Source organism: Mizuhopecten yessoensis, unplaced genomic scaffold (genome assembly GCF_002113885.1).
Source record: "Mizuhopecten yessoensis strain PY_sf001 unplaced genomic scaffold, ASM211388v2 scaffold10771, whole genome shotgun sequence".
In the NCBI taxonomy this organism is placed as follows: domain Eukaryota; kingdom Metazoa; phylum Mollusca; class Bivalvia; order Pectinida; family Pectinidae; genus Mizuhopecten; species Mizuhopecten yessoensis.
In genome coordinates, this window is record NW_018408713.1 from 1,372,741 (window position 1) to 1,392,919 (window position 20,179).

The 20,179-nt window shown below is 35.4% G+C and overlaps 1 protein-coding gene across 6 annotated transcripts in view; it reads right to left on the bottom strand.

Annotated features, from left to right (window-relative positions):
• The window catches only part of LOC110462307 (mucin-5AC-like), a 60,070-nt gene extending 40,539 nt beyond the window's left edge, over nucleotides 1–19,531 (bottom strand). Inside the window, exons 1-2 of one of the 6 annotated variants that reach the window (XM_021516221.1) lie at nucleotides 18,778–19,525; nucleotides 17,659–18,560 (exon numbers count right to left, since the gene is read on the bottom strand). In XM_021516221.1, the coding sequence (XP_021371896.1) occupies nucleotides 17,659–18,377 (719 nt within the window). In that variant the 5' untranslated portion in view covers nucleotides 18,378–18,560; nucleotides 18,778–19,525. Of the gene's footprint in view, nucleotides 1–597; nucleotides 860–7,486; nucleotides 8,293–17,658 lie in introns of those variants that run through there. The other 5 variants (XM_021516223.1, XM_021516222.1, XM_021516226.1 and 2 more) reach the window with 5 other exon arrangements.
• Between the last annotated feature and the right edge of the window lie 648 nt (nucleotides 19,532–20,179).

A 20,179-nucleotide genomic window follows, 5' to 3' on the forward strand; every position in this document is an offset into this window, starting at 1 on the left:
AACTTATTTTCTTTTAAGTTCAAAATGTTCGTACAGTACTTGTCTGATAGCTGATGTCTATAAACAACATTATAATTATATACGTTTGGACACAGGAGCTAGATACGCGCACAGGGGCTAGATACGCGCACAGGGGCTAGATACGCGCACAGGTGCTAGCTACGCGCACAGGGGCTAGATACGCGGACAATGCCCATAGGAATACATTGTATAGTTGTATTAAACTATTCCAACAGCCATTTGAGCCATTTCAGGGACCCTGTGTTAAAAACAGACACGAACCGTTATCTAACTGATGTCAGGAGATCGACACCAAGTAGTTTAACTCTCCATGCAGATTCATCTTATAGAAATATTTTTCTTCTGAGCTTCTACATTTATTAACCTTAAAATCAAGAACGTGTTTAAACCCATAACAATAATATGTCAAAATGCAAATTGATACTTGCTAATGAGTCGACATTGTGCGAACGAACATGTTAAAAGGATGCTCTTTTCAAATCTTTAAAACATATTGATAACCAAATTTGACCAACGTTGGTATTGTCCCAGAGCTTTCCTTTGTTACATACATGTACATGTAATTATCGTACTTACCCCTTCTTTTCTATTGAAGGGAGAGAAGATGACGACATATCCTCAGTAGCTGTCCTCACACCAAATTACATCCCCCATATCAAAATTCCACACACAAAAATAGCATACAACCCAACACAAGGGTTGAAGAACTTAAAATGTCGCTGATAACGACATGCCAGTCTCATACGTACGATCTTTACGCTATAAGAAGTCCAGCTAGACCTCTCTAATTTCTGTATTGTCTGTGTACCTTACATTCGTGTGTCTAATCACATAATTATCCAGCATTGTACTTTCACATATTGTTATAAAGTTTAACCTAAACATAACATCGAGTTTCCCCCTTAAATAAAAATATTGTCCGACGTTTAAATGGAGACGGTTAAGTCATCGATCAACTGTAGGCTAGCGAACAATAGTGTACATAAATAGCAGTAACAACACAGAATTTAATAAATAATTCGATCTTACATATGGCCTATTCTGTGTTACTTTAACTGGAACAAACTTGTATTTTCTTATAATATTTAAATAATTAATCTATATTGAATAGCATTAGTGAACTGGTCTGCTGTAAATATATATATGTATCTACATTGATAAAAAAATGGGTTAAGGAATTCTTATCTTTAGAACATTACGTCTTTAAACAATTACTGATCCTGGATACGGAACATATGATGGTTACCAAGGTAAGCCGGAAGGTGCAAGAAGGGAGACTACCCGACTAAATTTGCCATGATATGCTATGACCTTTCGGTGCCATTTGATTTGCTCACCGGCGAACGATGGCTTCAACTTTCGGAAAGTATTTACTCGATCACGTCAGCACACACATGCACTGTTTTGAGAACGGGCGATGAAGAGAAAACCAAAATGGCGGAAGTTATCAATACTCTTTTCTCCCGCGGTGGCCGTCTTGATTCTAAAACAAGGATCAGGGCCCAAAAAACGACTTCTAGAAATGGACCTTTCTGAAACTTATTGTCAAACGTTTTTATCGCAGCTAGTTAATTTCATTTTGGTATCACGTGACTTGATATTGCTAGGCTTAGATTGATACTATTTAACATTGCTGCCTAGAAAAAAAGCTTATTTTTAAACAAATTGACATATTTCTACCAAACGACTGATATTTTATTTAAACAATATGAAAATTCTTCGTAAATAAGGCAGATATGTTATTGAAGCAAACAAAAGAATGAGTTTAGAGCAAATAGTAATTCTTGTTTAACTAGTTATGATTATGTATAGAGCGGACGTAATGTATCCTTCGTGAATGTTCCAAACCATTGTATGCATAATAATAATAATAATAGCAAAATAACTTATAAGTTACCTTGATAATGTGCATTGTAATGTAACTATATGATGTTGCTTATACAAGCTTGTTGTTGTTAATAATGTGTGGGAATGATGATGATATGATGATGATGTTACTGGTGGGAATACTGATGATGAGTGGGAATGCTGATGATAATGATGATGGTGGTGGTGATGTTGTTGATGATGATGATGATGTGATGATGAGCGAAAATGACGTAGATGATGATGATGATGTTGATTGTGACAAGGGCGTGTTTTGCGCATTTGTATTACTAGTGTATGACTGTATGCATTTACTCTGCCATCTGTGTAGCATACCTTTACAATATGGAACCAATAAGCTGTAACGCTTACAGAATAAAATAAACTGTAAACTGTAAGTCACTTCAATCTCGAGAATTCTGTTTCAAGAAACATTTAATGCTTAACAAAACATGGTAACAACTAAACGGCGCCCGGAGCGAATACACAGTAACAACTAAACGGCGCCAGGAGCGAATACACAGTAACAACTAAAAGGCGCCTGGAGCGAATACACAGTAACAACTAAACGGCGCCTGGAGCGAATACACAGTAACAACAAAACGGCGCCCGGAGTGAAAACACAGTAACAACTAATTAAACGGCGCCTGGAGCGAATACACAGTAACAACTAAACGGCGCCCGGAGCGAATACATAGTTACAACCAAACGGCGCCCGAAACCAGAACTTACAGGCGGTTTAAATTTAAAAAGTATGTTGTTGAATACATTTTCCTTATATTCTGAAGGACCATAAGTTGTTACTAAAAAATGTAGGGTTCGTGATGCTGTGGTCGGATACATGTAATTAATCTGCCGAAAGTAGGTTAAATTGCCCACTTCTATGTTCTATCACGGACTTACATGGTAGATAACAATCTAATTCCGTGGTTTTATGCAGGAAAATAGTTTTAAAGTATCTTTTTGAGGTCTAGAGGCACGGCATTAAGTTGGTAGTGAACATGCTTCGATAAAAAATATACTTTGACAGCGTGATCAAAATTGTTTAAACCGTCAAAAGACTATTTCTGAATAACGAAGACACCTGTGATGATATGGTGATATATGGCCAATAACATGATCGCTTGGACGAAGGACTAAACAATTTGTTCAGATGACCCACTTTCAATGTGACATGGGTTTAATGTGTCAAAATAACTTACAGTAACGACTTATTCTGTAGGCTCAGTGAATAAACTGTATGTGGAATTACATTCACTGACATGGACTTGTTCCTATAAACTTTATCGTACATGTATACACTCGTTTGAAAATATACTCTCTTGTTTGATTGATTAATTACTTTCTGGTTAAAGGTCAAAATGCATAAAGACGCATAGCAATATTTTTTAAATAGTGTTCCCCGTATTTGTTTAGTGACAATACTTACATCTCATCATCATTTTTATAGTTAAAGAGCTACCATCGATTTCTGGTAGAGTAAATTGATCAAAAACTAGCTAACGCCGTACAACTGCTATGTCTTTACACCTTCGAGAGTTTAAAAACCACAATATGAAAATTGCCTTTAAATCAATTTCTAGGTCAAAGGAATTATTGAAATATTTTAACACTATTTCATATCTAGTTTATAATAAACACGGCGGTATACGTTGTTAATATATAGATGAGCCTGTATTAATTCCCGTTGTCTAATAGTTTCCGTACATTATGTGATAGTGACTAAGCCGCAGACAATATCTATTCCATCTCAAAAACGTTACATGTAACAGTGGATTTAGTACATTACACGATTACAATTTCTGGTGTAAAATTTACCACAAGAGCAAAAATTATATAGTGGATTTAATACATTAAACGATCATAATGTCTAGTGCAAAAATGTAGCAGGAGAGCAAAAAGTATATAGTGAATGTAATATATTAACGATTATAATTTCTAGTGGAGAATTTACCACGCGAGCGCCACGCGGCGACAATTAGGTGAAATTGGCAAAAGCATGCAACAACATGAGTTATTCAATCCGCATTCGAAATGTGATCACGTGGTATAGCTGTAATCAAAAGCATGTCTAGTTAAAGAACTACAAGTTCCATAATTACATTGTGTGGTGTTCAATATTTAAATGGCTTTCTGTGATTTTTGATCGTTTGCTTTACAATATGGTTGCAAACCGGAGCGGCAAATGGCCTTTTAGAATTTGATATTTGGCTCTATATTACCTATCTGTAAATACCCGGCTAAAATATCCAGACACTAAGAGCCGAAAAAACGCATATCACCTGTCCATAAATTCAACATGTACCAGAAGAGCTTATTGCCAAACCTTTATCGAAGCATGTTGAATTTTAAAAAGACAATGGTGGATCTTTGCAGACACTGGCCATAGATACCTGAAATTGTTTGAGTACGTACAGTCAGTGTATAAGTGCTGGAGTCATGACCAATAATCCATTGAATCTTATAACAGTTATTGGCGTATTAAAAGACGTTACGTAATCCAGCAGGGTTCATAAATTCTTAAATGGCGCTAAATCGCCCGGAAACCCCGACGGTTACTCAGATTTTTATTTTTTTTATGGAGAATAAGGACTTTTCTTGCTCGGTTATTTGCGTGTTTCTCGACACGAGCTTCCCTGGTCGATACGGCGCTGTTTCTATGTCATTTCCCCCCCCNGATTATCTTTGTGTAATATCTTTAGTTGCTGTGTGTTGTATTACCGGGAGAGGGCCTAGTAAGTTGTCAGAACTTGTGCCCAATTCTTTTGATTGTTTTCCTTCAATAAAATATGTTTGAATGAAAAACAAAACGCCATTTTACTTAACTTAACATCAATGTTTCGCCGCATGTAACGCAAATTAGTAAACGAGCTCGTTTTTTTTAGCCATTTAGATGTAGTAACCACGTATTTTCACGGCGATAAAGCGGTCAAAATTTCCAAAAAGTATAAATGGCCCTTATCTGCCACAGTGTAAAACCCTTATGTGCATGTACAATTGTATTATCTTATTCAACGCCGGGGTGAAAAGTTCAGGCGTGAAAACAAACCAAAACCTACAGCGTTGGTTATCAATATTGCGTAAAGTAGAATGATGTCAAATCCGATAGACCCAGGAGTCACCTTTTACATGTGTTATACATATATAACACTGAGGCGATACATAATCTTAACACGGAGTCCTTGGTTTGAACATAAAGGACATAGGAAGTAAATACATGAATAACGTATAGAAAAGGGGCCCCAATCTCGACCCAAACGCCTGGATAAGCAAAGGATGGGCTGCTTCGTAAAGATAACCCGTACATATTTCAACGAGCATGTTTTCAAAAATATTCAATTTACAATCTTATAGGATACGTTGCTAGTTTAAAACGTATCGTCTGATGATTAAAATAAGCAGAAAATATTGGTAAATATTAAATTAAATTCCGTATTAAAAAATGTTTCCGACGCGTTAAGCTTACAATGCTTAGGATATTGAGCATATAAGCTTTCTCTATACGTATGTGTTAACTTACACAATTTATTACAGGTTACGTTCCAGGGTTTAAATTATACAGGTGTTCTATGGTGGTGAGGGGATCTAGCTAGGTTTCCTTATGTTAATAGCATTCTAACAAGTTATATAATTGATTAGGGACCTCACTTACTTTCTCACGAAGTTTGCGTAAGATTAAAAACCTCTATCGTACTATTATTGAAGCAATTGCGTTTAAATAGAAATACATGTATATCATTTGCAAAATTTAAGAATTTGTACCGAATCCTCTTTTATATACAGTTTTAGGCAGAAATTATTAGGTATTATTATCTTTATTTCATGTGCATTAGTGGTATTAAATCACATACTCCAAACATTAAATGTTAACATACCCCTCTCATCATGCACGATGTAAATGAGAAGCATATCAATTTGAACACACAAAAACTGCTTCACGTATTATTTACCGAAATCATTTAAGTTTGAGCTATCACTGTTACGACCGGCACGTTACGCTTTTAGAGAAAACTCCGAAATAAGGGGACAAAACAAGTTCCATGTACAGAAAATGTAGGTCGTTGTTGCTCACAGTCTTTGATCCCTGTACTAATCATCTTTCATATCATGCTACATTTTATCTCCCATGTCCAAGAACATGGCACCGTCTTTAAACCGCCATTCAGTCTATTACATTTTTTTGATAAACTGATCCTACTTCAGATAGTTTACATGTTATTATAATATATTATACTTGCCTATTGTAGTAGACATATATATTTTGGTAAAGTATTTAACATGCCGCAACGGGAGCGAGGATATATACAATTAAAACATGAGGCCTTAAGGCAGATATAAATGTCTCCACGTTTAACTAGTTTCTAACTGTTGAAAGACAAGAAGGAATATGATTTAAATGTGTGGCCTTTTGAAAAATACGTAGGGTTTTTTTTTTGCCACAGGAACATTCTACCTTGCGACAGAAGTAGACACATTGATGCTAAGATAATCGAGCTTCAAGCATCATCGTTTTTAGCAAAGACGTTACATATAGTGGCATAATCGGTAGAAAGACTTCTCAAGTATTTTCTACATGAAGGTACAATTTGTTTGTTAACAACTGAACAAACACGAAAATTATTTATGACCGAACATTATTGTATTCTCTCTATGTATACAAATACAGGTCTGTAGGTTTTCCACTTTTGATGAAGACGTACGCGTATGTCTCAAGTACTACTCCTGATATTGGAGAGTCTTAGGGCCATAATGGCACTGTTTTATACACGTGAAACAGTACTATGATGTCTCTGAAATATCGTTGTGGGAGAGGAAATAATACAACCTCTAAGCTAGTTTTCAAATCCGTCTGAAATTGTATTTACCCGGTGTGCAATAAATATATGGGAATATCAAATAAAAGGAGAAAATCTAAGGGAGACATCAGAAGTATCTGACCAGGTGAACGATCGACTGACAGTCTGATGGACGAGCCGTCACATCGAGTACACGTACGCGTGTTAACTGATTATAGTTAAAACCACTCTTCACTATCACAAAACATATTTAGCAATGCGTTTACGACATATTGCACACCTGATCATTCTATACTTTAGACAAGACAAGTCCAGATTTCTTACACACTATAAGCAGAATTCTCCCATACTTTGGACATATCCTGTAATGTTAGTCAAAACTACCGGGAAACTATAAATTAGGCTCGGGTTTTCCAATTTTTCAATACCTCCTCCCAACATGCAATGTTTAAGTACGCTACCCTATTAGCTGTGACCTTTTTCTATTGCCAGTTTATAACTCATTTGATGATTTCACACTTTTACATATCTACCTAACATGTTAATCTTTGAAAACCGTTACATTTTGCATCGAATATCAATTAATTTGACATTTTATATGTCATTAAAAAATCAAACCTGAAATGTTTGATACAATGTACATATGCGTGAAATGAATGTCTTTAGAGCCTTAACTTCTTTGCCGACCTTTAGGTCTACCAATTGTCTTATTAAACGACCATACATTTTATATATAAAGTTGAATCATATGTCATACTACAAATAACAATCAACATTTCCATTAAAGATTAAAGACAACCTACCCGTTTGAAGCCAATTCGTCTGACGTCACAAGGAACTGAACCTTCCGTATCGAAGGTAAATTTAGGGTGTCCGTCGTCATGTTATGCAACCCTCAATAAAGTAATCCATTCGGAAGCAAAATTAAACATCTTAACTTGAAGGTAATCCATAGATTCTACATGTAAACACATTTCACGAACGTTTTACGCTGCTGATTGTTCCCATATACGTGTGTCGACAGAGTAACATCCAGAAATTAAAGGTTTTAATCAAAATAGGACATTACTATTACAAACGAATTAAATTCGTAATTCAACACATACGCAGCCATCCGCGACTACTGTGCCGAACTACCAGTGCCCATTAGTAAGAGTACTTAAAATCACCGAGCAGATAATCACATTGAATGCCTTTAATTACTGCTCTACGTCGGGTTTTAACGAATCACAATAGAGCGGTAATTGGCTCGTTAAAGGTAAACAAACCGCCGACTTTTATTTGTTTTTTTCTTTATAAAACCCCCATAACGGTTCTATGCTGTAAACTCCACAAATCAAATGTGATTTTTTTTTCATCCAGAATTATTCTAGTTTAGAATATCATAAAAATGTTTATCCAGCAGTTCGGTTATTCGATCTGTGTGATTTGCGCACGCTGCTAAGAATCCAAACCGTCTCAGCATGAGTTGGTGAACACATGTAATATTGTCATCGGTAGACCCTGCCTCATTCCTATCCTTGCGTGTAACGTTATGTTTAAATCTAACCTAACTTAAATAAATAAGACCATAGATATTCCTTCTACCTGTCTCGGTATATAAATACAGATATATAAATTCATCAGACCGTGACGTCACTGTGAAATCGATCGATTTTGTTGTATTTGGTTAACTCCCTTCTGGGCAACTCTTTTATCGACGACAATTGTCAATGTTTTTCAAGAAGTGTATCAATAAAGCGTACTCTATATAAAGACGCCGTTTTGATCTCTTTGGAGTGTTGGGTTGGTTGGAAACGCACAGGATATTTACTGACCGGAATCCAAGGAAGTCTTTCCACACTGGTATAAATAATGTTTAATGAACCGCCAACACGATAATAGCAATGGTATATGCCTTATAATTTCCGTTTATGTGGCCCTGTCTAAACTTATGGATTGTGTATTGAAAAGCCAGTCCATATACATGTATATCTAGTCAGCGTACAGTATAAAAAACAAACCCAGATAGGCAAATAATACTCTGAAAGGCCCTATTACTGCAAAACAGCTTATATTTAGAGAGAATATTAACATAACGCACACAAATGTGTGAAACATAGATAATAATAATATGCCTTAATATTGTAATTAGACATTGTGTAGTAAGATATCATTTGTTGCGAGACCGCAGAATCCTAAAACAATCGATCATTGTAATTTCGATAGGCCTTTATAGCATAATCTAACACAAAATTAGAAACACCCCCAACTGTTGTTTACATGTATATTACTTGATTCGTTTGGTATTCAACGCCCTCCCAGCATGTTATGAATACCTTATAAATGACGACTGACACACTATTATCAACAAGGGTGGATAGCACTAGAAAAGAAAAGAAAAATGTAGCAAAGAAAAATTAAATCGTTCGGGAGCGGATTACATCGTAGGCCTCGTCCAAGGCATTTGATGGGTTACAGCAGGGCAACCAGTTTTGCCCGAGCCGAGTTTTACGTCGGGATTTGATCCTGCTTGAAGTAAAATCAATAATATGTATACTGTATAGACGTAGATCAATATACCTTTATACATTTAAATGATTAAATGTTTGTCACTAGCCTAACTGTCAGATAACCAATTTAACAGTCATCATTTATCCAATTTAATAGTCAGTATTTATTACAAGGTTTATATCCAAATACAGTTGGTGTGTAGATTTTCTGACAATCCAGCTGTATAATAGATTCCGGTAACCACTGGGAAGTATAGTAAACTCCGCTTTGGCGTGCTGAGACGAGTAGAGATTAACCATTCATATTGCCATTAAACTTAATATTTAAATGAAATTTATAGTTAAATATAACTCATTATGAAGTAGTATTCCTCCGCGTTTATTGCCATCTTACATGTATTTACAATGCATGGATATTGATTTATTGGAAAAAATAAATAACAGCGAGTGTTATTAAATTATAAAATATAATTGCGATATGATGAATTTTCTTTGTTGTGTTTTCTTCCAACTTGAAACGAGGCTACTCCGTAACAATAACAAACTTTTCTAAAAACCGAATCTGTTTTTTTCATTTTCCATTTCGGTCTTAATTAAATATACATGTACATTGCACCATTTCTTTTTCTGTTCCTACTTTAGTGTACACTATTGGTTTTGGCCTCAAATTCCAGAATGACATTTTTTTCGAATAAGCGAACAATCATGTGGACTTTTTCAAACAGTCACATTTTTTTTAGACTCAACAGAGCCATTTAAGGGACGCACCTTTCTAAAAACTTTTTCGCTATCGTTCTACAGAGAAAATGAGACATATAACAAGTATTTTAAAAAAATCCTAAGAGATATGACGAGAATTTTCTTTTATCAAATTAAAAAACAAGTTGAATCCCCGGTGACTACACGTACATGTACATAACTTAAGTAGGATTACTTCAGTAGGCAAACTTCCTGGTTTAACATTTATTATAGGTGCTTTATTGAGTAATTTGTAATATAGAAGCAAGGTATTATTTTAAACGTTTCTGTTTGAAATTAGTTGTAGAGGACTTTTTTTTCAAAGCATTTTACATGATTTAAAACCCACAATTACACATAAGTATACATGTACCGTACACAAAACCAAATACAGACACAAGATATTATTCGATAGCATAGGTAAGTAAACAGTTTATTTAAATCCATTTTCACTTCCTCGTTCTAACTTTAACTTAATATGTGATTCCCTTTCACTTGTGATGGTCACCTAAAGATATATGTAAATACTATTGCTAGACAACCTACTAGGACATGAAATTAATAAAATGATAACATTTAAATTGTCATCCTCAGATATTTGTTTAAATAAATTCATACGTTTGCTATTCTAAATGATCATGCTACACAAAAATCCCCAAAACGCTTTAACCCTCGCATTTTGTATCCGTTTCCACACTTTTAGAGTTCCGTTTTCAGCCCCAAATACCAAATAGCCGTTAGAACAACATCCCTATATCTTTATCACATCCGTGGCCCTTTATTAAACTCATATACCATTTGTCGCATCCGAGACACTCATACCCGATGGAGGTTGGGGGATTGTAGATTGCGCGTTTCGTTGAATCTGATAGCTACATATACATTGTATACAGGTAGGTATAGCAATCTAAATTCAGCATCAGATTCGTACTACCACAAGAATGCAAATACACCAACACATCGCCTCTAGCACACACACATGGAGGTTTTAATAAATCAAACTAAATCATACCCTTTCTCACACCGCAAACTAAGACCTAAGACCCTTTATTGCACCCTAAACACTTTATCACACCCCGCGATCATTAAACACTCTCGAATGTACATGTAGGAAGGAGAGTTCCTGTTTTTACCTGTCCACGTTTTAAAATACTTGCGTAAGTGTTCGGGAAAAAACGATGATTTCTATTGTGAAATTTGCTGTGTCAGCATTGAAAATCTTTTAAATTTGACATTTTAAACTAAAAGCCTCACAATTTCCTTTGAATCGTTCAATTATTCCATGTACTGATGTTTATCGCAATGCTGTTTTTTACACACACGGACGGCACATAAACAAGTCCTAGTACACAATCATTGATGCAGTATCGATGCATACAATTTGTTAAAATTTTAAGTTGATGTATTGAAGGACAGACAGTGGTAAATATTTGATAGTTGAGCGAACTATAGCAACGACAATGGATTCATTTCAGTTCTTTGAAGCAGAATTTACTTAATATTTTGATCACATCATGTATATGTAATAATTTACGACATCGTCAGATAATAGTATTTCCCCTCTTTACCACCAGTCTTAACGGCGGTAACGTGACAAAAATGGCGACTTTGAGTGTTTATGTTTTTTCTTAATTGTATACATGTATATATGGTGAAACGAAAACAGTCGGCGCCGAAAGGCAAGTTTTAATCACATACTGTCAGTGGAAATGTTGGATAACAAGCTATTTTCACATAATATCATCGGAGATATAGGGTAGGATGGGAAGTTAAATTCCTTAACAAATCATCGGACTTGTCAGATAGCAAGCTGTATTTTAAATTTTAACCGAAAGTTTTAGATAGCAAGCCGTATTGCCGTAATATCACCGGAAGTACATTGTATATGATAGTAAGTTGCATTCTCGTAGTACATGTATCATCGAAGGAATAGGATATCAAGATGTACTGATATCATCGGAAGTGACGCAGAGCAAAATACAGATATCCACATACCATCACCGGAAGTATCGGATAGCCAGCTGTATTGATTTACATTTTGTAGTATGACTTGAAGTAAGGGACAGCAAGCTGTATTCGTATTTATTACATACTTACTAATAAATACGTTTTTTTTTTGTATATGCGATACGACACAATTGCTCTAACCCATATCAGCCCTCGCCGTATCACACCCCAAAACCCGTANTGTGCCCAATCCTGTTGTCACTATTTTGGCAATAAAATATGTTTAAACTAATAAGACAATATATTTATTTGTGTTTAAAAAACAAGTAAATTGTCTAAAATTACACAACAAAAATACTTCTCTTTCTGATTTATGTAAAGACTAATTTTATGATTTTTTTCTGAGGAATAAGGACTTTAAGAAGGTGAAAAGTATGTAAACAGAATAAAACATGCCTTTTTCCATATCACACCCAGTATCAACCCTCGACCATGCAATATTAGCCCTCGGGCCCTCGGCCCTCGGGCTGATATTGCAGTCTCGGGTTGATACTGGGTGTGATATGGAAAAAAAGACATGTATTATTCTCTATATAATGATCAGCGAAATTGTCGGATGGTAAGATATAAATATAATCATCTCATATTACCTGAAGTGTCGGATAGAAAGCTGTATTCATATACATTGTAACAATGCCTAAAACATTCGGGATTGGTATAATTGTACATTCTTCTGCAGGTTTATCAAAATTGCATTCATATTTTTTTTCAAAAATCATCGAAACAGGCCGCATGATTTTCATAATTTTCTTACTCTTACCCTACTTAACTCTGTATCGTAAAATTCGCAATGCATTAACACACCTCTCCAGGGCACAGTGTGTGGACAAGCTTAACCTAAATATAAGGTCTTCACATATTTGAAGAAGGTATTGACTGTAACATGTTCTTTACTTTTTGAAGTACTTAATATTGACACAGTCCAAAATTTCTGACCACCATTCTCATGCTATACTGTATAAATAGTGACCAATGGTCAAGGGTAAATATTGTGTTGAGATCTTTCAAGTTTAAACGGAACCTGTTAGAATTTCAATGGTGTATCGATATATCAGAAATATAGGCCTTGTATTGGTAAATTAATCTTGTTACAAGAGCGTTATGTTTTTGGAATAATAAATACATTTACTTTAGCGTATTTACACTAAATCTCACAGGTTCTACTGTTTACTGAAATTTTATTGAAAACGGAGTTTTTTTGAATAATTTGGTGTGGTTTGTTTGTGTTTTACGTCCCATTAACAGCTATGGAATCGAGAAAAAACACCGACCTACTGGCGACTGACCCACGTAGGTCTTGAACCCTCGACCCAGTGGTGGAGGGCTAATGGTAGCAGAATGTCAGACGCCTTAAACACTTGGCCACCGCGGCCCTCTCTCTCTTTTATTATATACAAACCCGGATCTAACAATCTTTATAATTCGATCAATCAAAATCTATTCAAAATATGACAAAATATCGCTGGAATGCATGCTACTCAAAATGGGAAAGAGGCCAAACGAAAGCGGAGAAAGAAAATGCTTGGTGATTGACAAAATTGTTGCTTTTAATGATTCATTTTTTATATTGATTTGTTATTATCGCTATAGTCATCAATGTTTTTATCGTATACAACATAAAGAACAAATTGAAAAATTCGGAAATGAAAATCCGAATATAGGAAACTAAGATGAAGCAGATGGAAGAATATGATGAAGATTTCTGAGACAGAAATTATGCTGTTCGTCACGGTTTAAAAAAAAAATGGGTGTTTAAAATTACAAAAATAACGGTTTGTAAGGAGCATTTCTGAGACTGTATGTGTAAAGGACTGTGTATATTACAACTATTAATCAGGTCACTGTTGTTGTCCCGGATGCATGGTACATGTAACATTTATGTGCAGACATCAAGAATACTTTTCAATCAAGATACTTTAATGGGACTGCTACAGATAGGAATACGAATGTTCCGGGCATCTTTTCATCTAAAAAGACTTAAATTCTAATTGACATCAAGACGCACTTATTTTCCCCCTTTAAAAAAAAAGCATATCGAGGCCAGAACCAAACAGAATATTTTGTATCTTTATTGAACAGAAAAAGGACATGAAGCACAACAAGAATATCAAAAGAAATGCTTTTTATAAGACTTGAAAGTTTTTAAATTCACATCCGGAGTATTCGTGTGTCTGTCTTTTGTTTTACAACAGCCTCTATCATCGGTAAATCAAAGGGTATGACGGGTTTTTTCTTAACGAATATGACGCGTTATGCAATTTAGATACCGACATAACTTGCGTTTCGTTAGTTTATGCATCAATCTGGACTTGAAGGAGGGATCGTTTCCCCACCAACAATCCTATTCTCCAAGCGTTTGAAGCTGCATCAGCTACATTTTGTATGCCCACATCAGTTACATGTATTCTTGAAGCCCGGCCAGACTTGCACTAGCATCCGGGTCCTGATGCTTATACATTGGCTATTTGACATCATTAACACGACCATCAACTTATGTATATATATATATATAGGTACAGCTGTACTGTGGGTATCCTTGACACTGATGTTTGACAGTAGGCAGTTGAACGGAAAATTGAATTCGGATTTTAATTACAATTTACCTTAACTGATTTTATTAATATATTTCTTTATATTTTTTACAAACTTCAATTAAAAACGGAAAAGCAATTAATTGAAGTGGAATCGATTAAACGGGTTATTTAAGACGCCATTATAGTAAATTACATATGATAATCCGGGTTCACCATTACACTGAACTTAACGCTATGGTAAACAGTGAGTAGCTAGCTATATAGACTACTTCAAAGTTTAATTCCTTAATCCAAATTTGTGTATGAACAATTAACACTCGACCAATATATTAACATTTGATAAGCTTGACCTATAAAGGCATCTAAACATGGTATATTGATACGTATTTGTATGTAAGAAAACGTGACCTGCTTTTGAAAAAACGCTGAACCATTTTTTCGCTATTAATGTTCCTTAATCTAAATCATTCCACAGCTAAACTACATTAACACGTCTATCGACGTTCAGTTGTCAGAATAATACGGGGAAAGTGATCAATTCTGCTGAACACTATCGGGCAATATAACGACGTTAGCGCCGATCTGATACCGAATTTACATTGCTACTACACTGAAATACATGTACCATGTCAAAGACACCAACATGTGAACGACTCTAAATACATCCGTACTTGATTGATGAGAATAACCTACATACCCGTAAGTTTAGCTATGTATTCTTGTCGCCGGGGACCTTGACTGCCCTTTATAAGCGGTACTTATCCCAGTTGATTTAGTGAAGATTAATAGGGCATGGATTGGTTTGAAAAGACATTTTTCTGTAATGACGGGTTATTTTGTCAATTTAGAAAATGAACTGATTTTAAATTCACCCAAGTACTCATATACAATTTTATGTGACTTGCTGCTCCATTAAAAAAAAATCGAACATTGAAAAAATCAGGTAAATTTCACATAGGCCCTAAATGACCAGAGCCGTCGATGGGCCGTTAAACATAAACAAACAAACAAACAAAGACCCCTATTTTTGAATTAATCACATGTTATAACATGTCCAAACTAAATCCCAGATTATACTGCATACTTCAGAAATCTATTTAAATCAGTTGGTTAGCTACATTGTAGGTGTCAGTGTATATAATGTTATGTTATTTAAACATGTATCATACAGAAGCCTGCTAAATCAGAACTTTAAACTGTGTACGTATGCAAGTTGAACCCGTGTATTCCAAGAACCTCTCTATTCCGAACAGAAATTTTAAGTATAGGAAGATTTTTGATTCTCCATGAAGTCGAACATTTTCAGGTACATTCGAGTAACGTTTTAGATGTAAAACTTTTAGATTTGAGTGTTTGTCTTAAAAGGCTGTTGGTTAAAGTCTGAGCCTAATCCATTAGAACATTTAATTGTTGTAATGAAATTAATTCGAAATTAAAACAATTGTGTTTGTTTGGCTACCGAAGAGACTTAAATCTTTAAATACTCATTTAACATAATCCTGCCCCACTTAAGTTTTGGGACTAGACGTGGCAGTACATGCCTGTCAAATCGATCATTTTTGTGCTATTTGCCAAAATTTCGAGCGCACTGAAGATATCAACATTTTTAAGTTCTTTATAAATCAAAATGCGTTGGTATTTCGTGTATTTTCTCATAACTGACATCCACCTTTGTCGAGCTGTTTGTTCGAACAGTTGGCCCGGTACGATGCTGTACATTGTGAACTTGAGATAGTAGCAGAGAGTGTTGGCACTATAGAGTAGACAGTTAGTTTGATTTTATTACATTTAGTACTGTTAATGATGCGAGTCAATGTCACATATCTGGGTCCGTATTCATGAAATCGTTCTCATGCTCAAGCGTGAATTCTGTTCTCAAGTTAACTTTATTTTAACTCCCTTAGATTATGTAACATGGTCAAAAATTCTAGTGGAATAATTGAAAACAGTATTCGGTATAAAGCCTGTCCAAATTTCTAACATATCATTGACAAGATATGATTGTTCTTTTTAATTTATCACTAGCACAAGAAATTGGACTTGGGCACAGAATCTCTGGGTTTGAGCATAACATCGGTTTCATGAATACGGGTCATGGACCCGTTTAAAAACCTCATATAAAATGAAAACTCAATTAATTCCTTAAATGACCTTAGCTGGTGATAGGTCGTTAAACAATATAAAACCAAACCAATACCGGGCTACGCAATATATTCCGTATGACTACATATCAATTTGCTTGATTCTGTTACAAATCACCTTGAAAGGGAATCGTTTTAAATTATTTTATTTACCTATTCAACACATAAACTACCAGACCAGTTTCTATAAGAGTAGTACTCCCAAGTCGTCACTGGGGTTATTTGTAACTTTGTGTACTTGTAAACACAACTGTTGAGCACGGTAGTCAACGCGCTTTAATGATAACTTATCCAAATAGACAGAGCTAGGCTCGATCGTTCGAATCCTGATAAGCATAACGACAAGCTTATTCAAACATTTCATAGTACATTTTCAACAAGATAAAAGAAAACAAAATGATTGAACCTTCATACTCAAATATATAGATTTTGAGGACAAAAGCAAATATTGATTATATGATTTTTTTTATTAATAAATAACATTAAAATTGAAAATTTAAACAACCATGTTAAAAGCAAAGAATGCGTAAAACTTTATACTTAATAGATGAATTTGATTTCAAAAGACGTTTGGTGCAGTTATGAACTTATCAATAATTCAACGGAAATAAACAGACTTTTCGTAATTTATTGAACTTGAAAATGGGACTCTCGAGTGTCAATGAACACAAAGTGTGTTTTTGGCGATATATTTCAGAAAAGAGTGGATTAACGGATTATATTGACTAGCTACGGATTGAGTTTATTTTACTTTTAAAAACACTTAACGTTACATTAGTATCCTTATTTAAGCGATTCGTTGTTCTACAAACGGAGTGCAGTATCGACAAAGCGACGTCAAGTTCCTTTGATCCAAGAGTGATTCACGAGTGATATTATTTATCACCGAGTAAAATTATTTAATGAAGATAACGGACAGTTGTACAGTAATGCAAACTTGTCTAAAGTGACCACATATAGTTTCAGGAAGGAGAAAACTGACATTGAAAACTAGTACATTTTATATAAACTTAAGCACAAGATTGGCGTTTATTCCTTATGTAAACTAAAAACATCTACTCACTGTTCAGTCGGAGTTGCAGCAAATTTTCCGCCTTTCGCTCCTTTTGGGTTTTCATCCTCTTTTTCGAAATCGTCCTCATATCCGGCATGGAACCGGAAGTCATCACTTCTTTTACTGCTTGACGCCGCTGATGGTAAACTATTTCCGGTTGTCTTACCAGGTGGAGAAATTAAAGAATGCAAATCCGGAGTAACATCCGCACTGGCATTAAACTTAAATTGACTTCCAGTTTCAGTTTGTTGACTTCCGGGACTTTGAGGAACACCTCCGGATGCATTGGCTGTCCCATTGGAACTTAATCTACTCGATGCTAAGCTAGCACGAGACGGAGTTCCTATGGATTTTGTTGGAGACCCATTTTTGCTGAATCTTGAGTCGGTCCTAAGAGACTTTTGCGGTGTTTCATTCGCTGTATTTCTCGGACCAGTTCTCGAATTTGACCCCTTCGCTCCGGACGTAGTTTCTGTCTGTAATGTTGTTGATGTGCTATCTGGATATTTAGACGCTTGTTCTTTATTATTTTGTGTTTCAATGAAACGTACTTTTTTACTACCGCCGGAAGGTGATCCCTCCTCTTCCCTTTCCCCAGCTTTTATCGTCTGCTCGGTGACGTAAGTAATTGACGCTTTGGTTGTCTCACGAGCCAAACTTCGACTTGGTTCATTTGTCTTTTTTATCGTTCCAACAAAATATGCTTTCTCTCCTCCTCCTTTCGCCATTTTAACATAATTTTGTCACGCGACCTCTTTGAAGTAACGATTCTAATACTTCATATGAAGTACACACACACAACACAGACACAATAGAGTTTGACCATCAGCAACCAAACAGTTTACCTCTGTCACTGTAGGGGACTCAATGACACCTGTAACGTTTTGAGGCAGTTTTGGCCCAAGTAGTACCTAGAGTATAGCAAATTTCATTATATGTACATCAAATTTCGACTCATCCGTGAAAAAATATCAAAACAAATTCAAATAAAGTAAAATCCTTCGCGTATATTTGCATAGTGATGATATGACATCTCTCTGTTAAGACTAATTTCACACGATTATCGGATGGATATTACTCTTCAACATAGAATTACACAAAATATATATAAACACATTCAAGAACTACCTGGAACACTGAAATGTTGTAGCCACCTATGGCTGGATGTATAACAAAATCCACACTAGTCCTTAAAAGAAGAATATCCAACGGTCAGTTATTCCACATCAAAAACTGGTCGATTGGTTTTAACATAATCTCTTCTATTTATAGATTTCGGACACAGATGATTTGGTCAAGTTGTTCAGATTACTTTGTAACATTCGATTCCAGACATGCATGTATTGATCAATCACTCTTTAAAACTTCTGTTTCTTAATATTTCAGACACACACGAATTGGTCAAGCTGTTTTAAAATCTGTTGTCCATGGATTTCTAGCAAGCATTTAGGCGTTTACCGTGAAATCCAACGATGACCTGTTCCAATAGGGAAGCTGGTTAAGGTCGCATATCACATGCGGGAGATGGGTGTAATATCCTTTCAAGTTACAAATCGAAATTGTTCTGTTTATCTCGAGTCAACGAACTATGTAAAAGTCCATATTTATTCCGCCACGGCAATTGCAATGAAGTTGTAAGTCACAGCGGGGCATTTCTATTAACTTAAATGCCCAGTTCTTTGATTGCACACCATCCTATACAGAAGGGACATTTAAAGTCAATGTTTGATCCGGAAACAAAACAGTAAACCGAAAATACACACTCCGTTTCTCATGCCAATAGCTGTCTGTCATCGGCTGACCCGAATAACGTTCGGCAGTGCGTCAAAGTCTTATCGATAGGGTAAACTTATTACTGAAAAGAGCTTCACAATATAGACACACATTGTATTTAATGTGAGCCGGGATTTGTCATTATACATAGAGCTAGTCACGGGTCGTTAAGACCTCTTTTGGTTTTTTATAACGCTATTTGTTCAGAGCATGTTAGTACAGGTCCTCTTGTCAATCGACTGACCGAAAGCCTAGTACTCTGTAGGCAAAATTCGTCTACATTATTTACCTATACAACGCCAAATCTAAAGTTTCGAACTTAATTTTCATTTGTCAAACAATCAACATTAAATTAAAACGGATGCATCAACATGTATCCTTTTTATGTTTTAAGGTTGTGTATGAATATTTGAATATATTTACATGCATTTCCGATCGGTCTGTTTTGTACTAGATTAAGTATAGTGTTTGTAACGGATCTTTAAAAGGAATTTATTTAAGCACCTTACGATTGAAGCCCATGTACGGATAAGTATTATTTGTTCAGCCACTTGTAATACTGAGTTTTCGTTAAGGATAGACATGAATGATCCCCAAAAAGAATGAAGATAGATCTTAAAGAAGCGTGTATACGTTTTGGCGATAGAATAAGCATTTAATTGGTACTCATGTAGCCATTATTTACTGTGAACCACTATTACTGTACGCCGCACTGTTTTCGCGGTGTTTAATGTTATTTTCACCGTCGCTGAGCTGA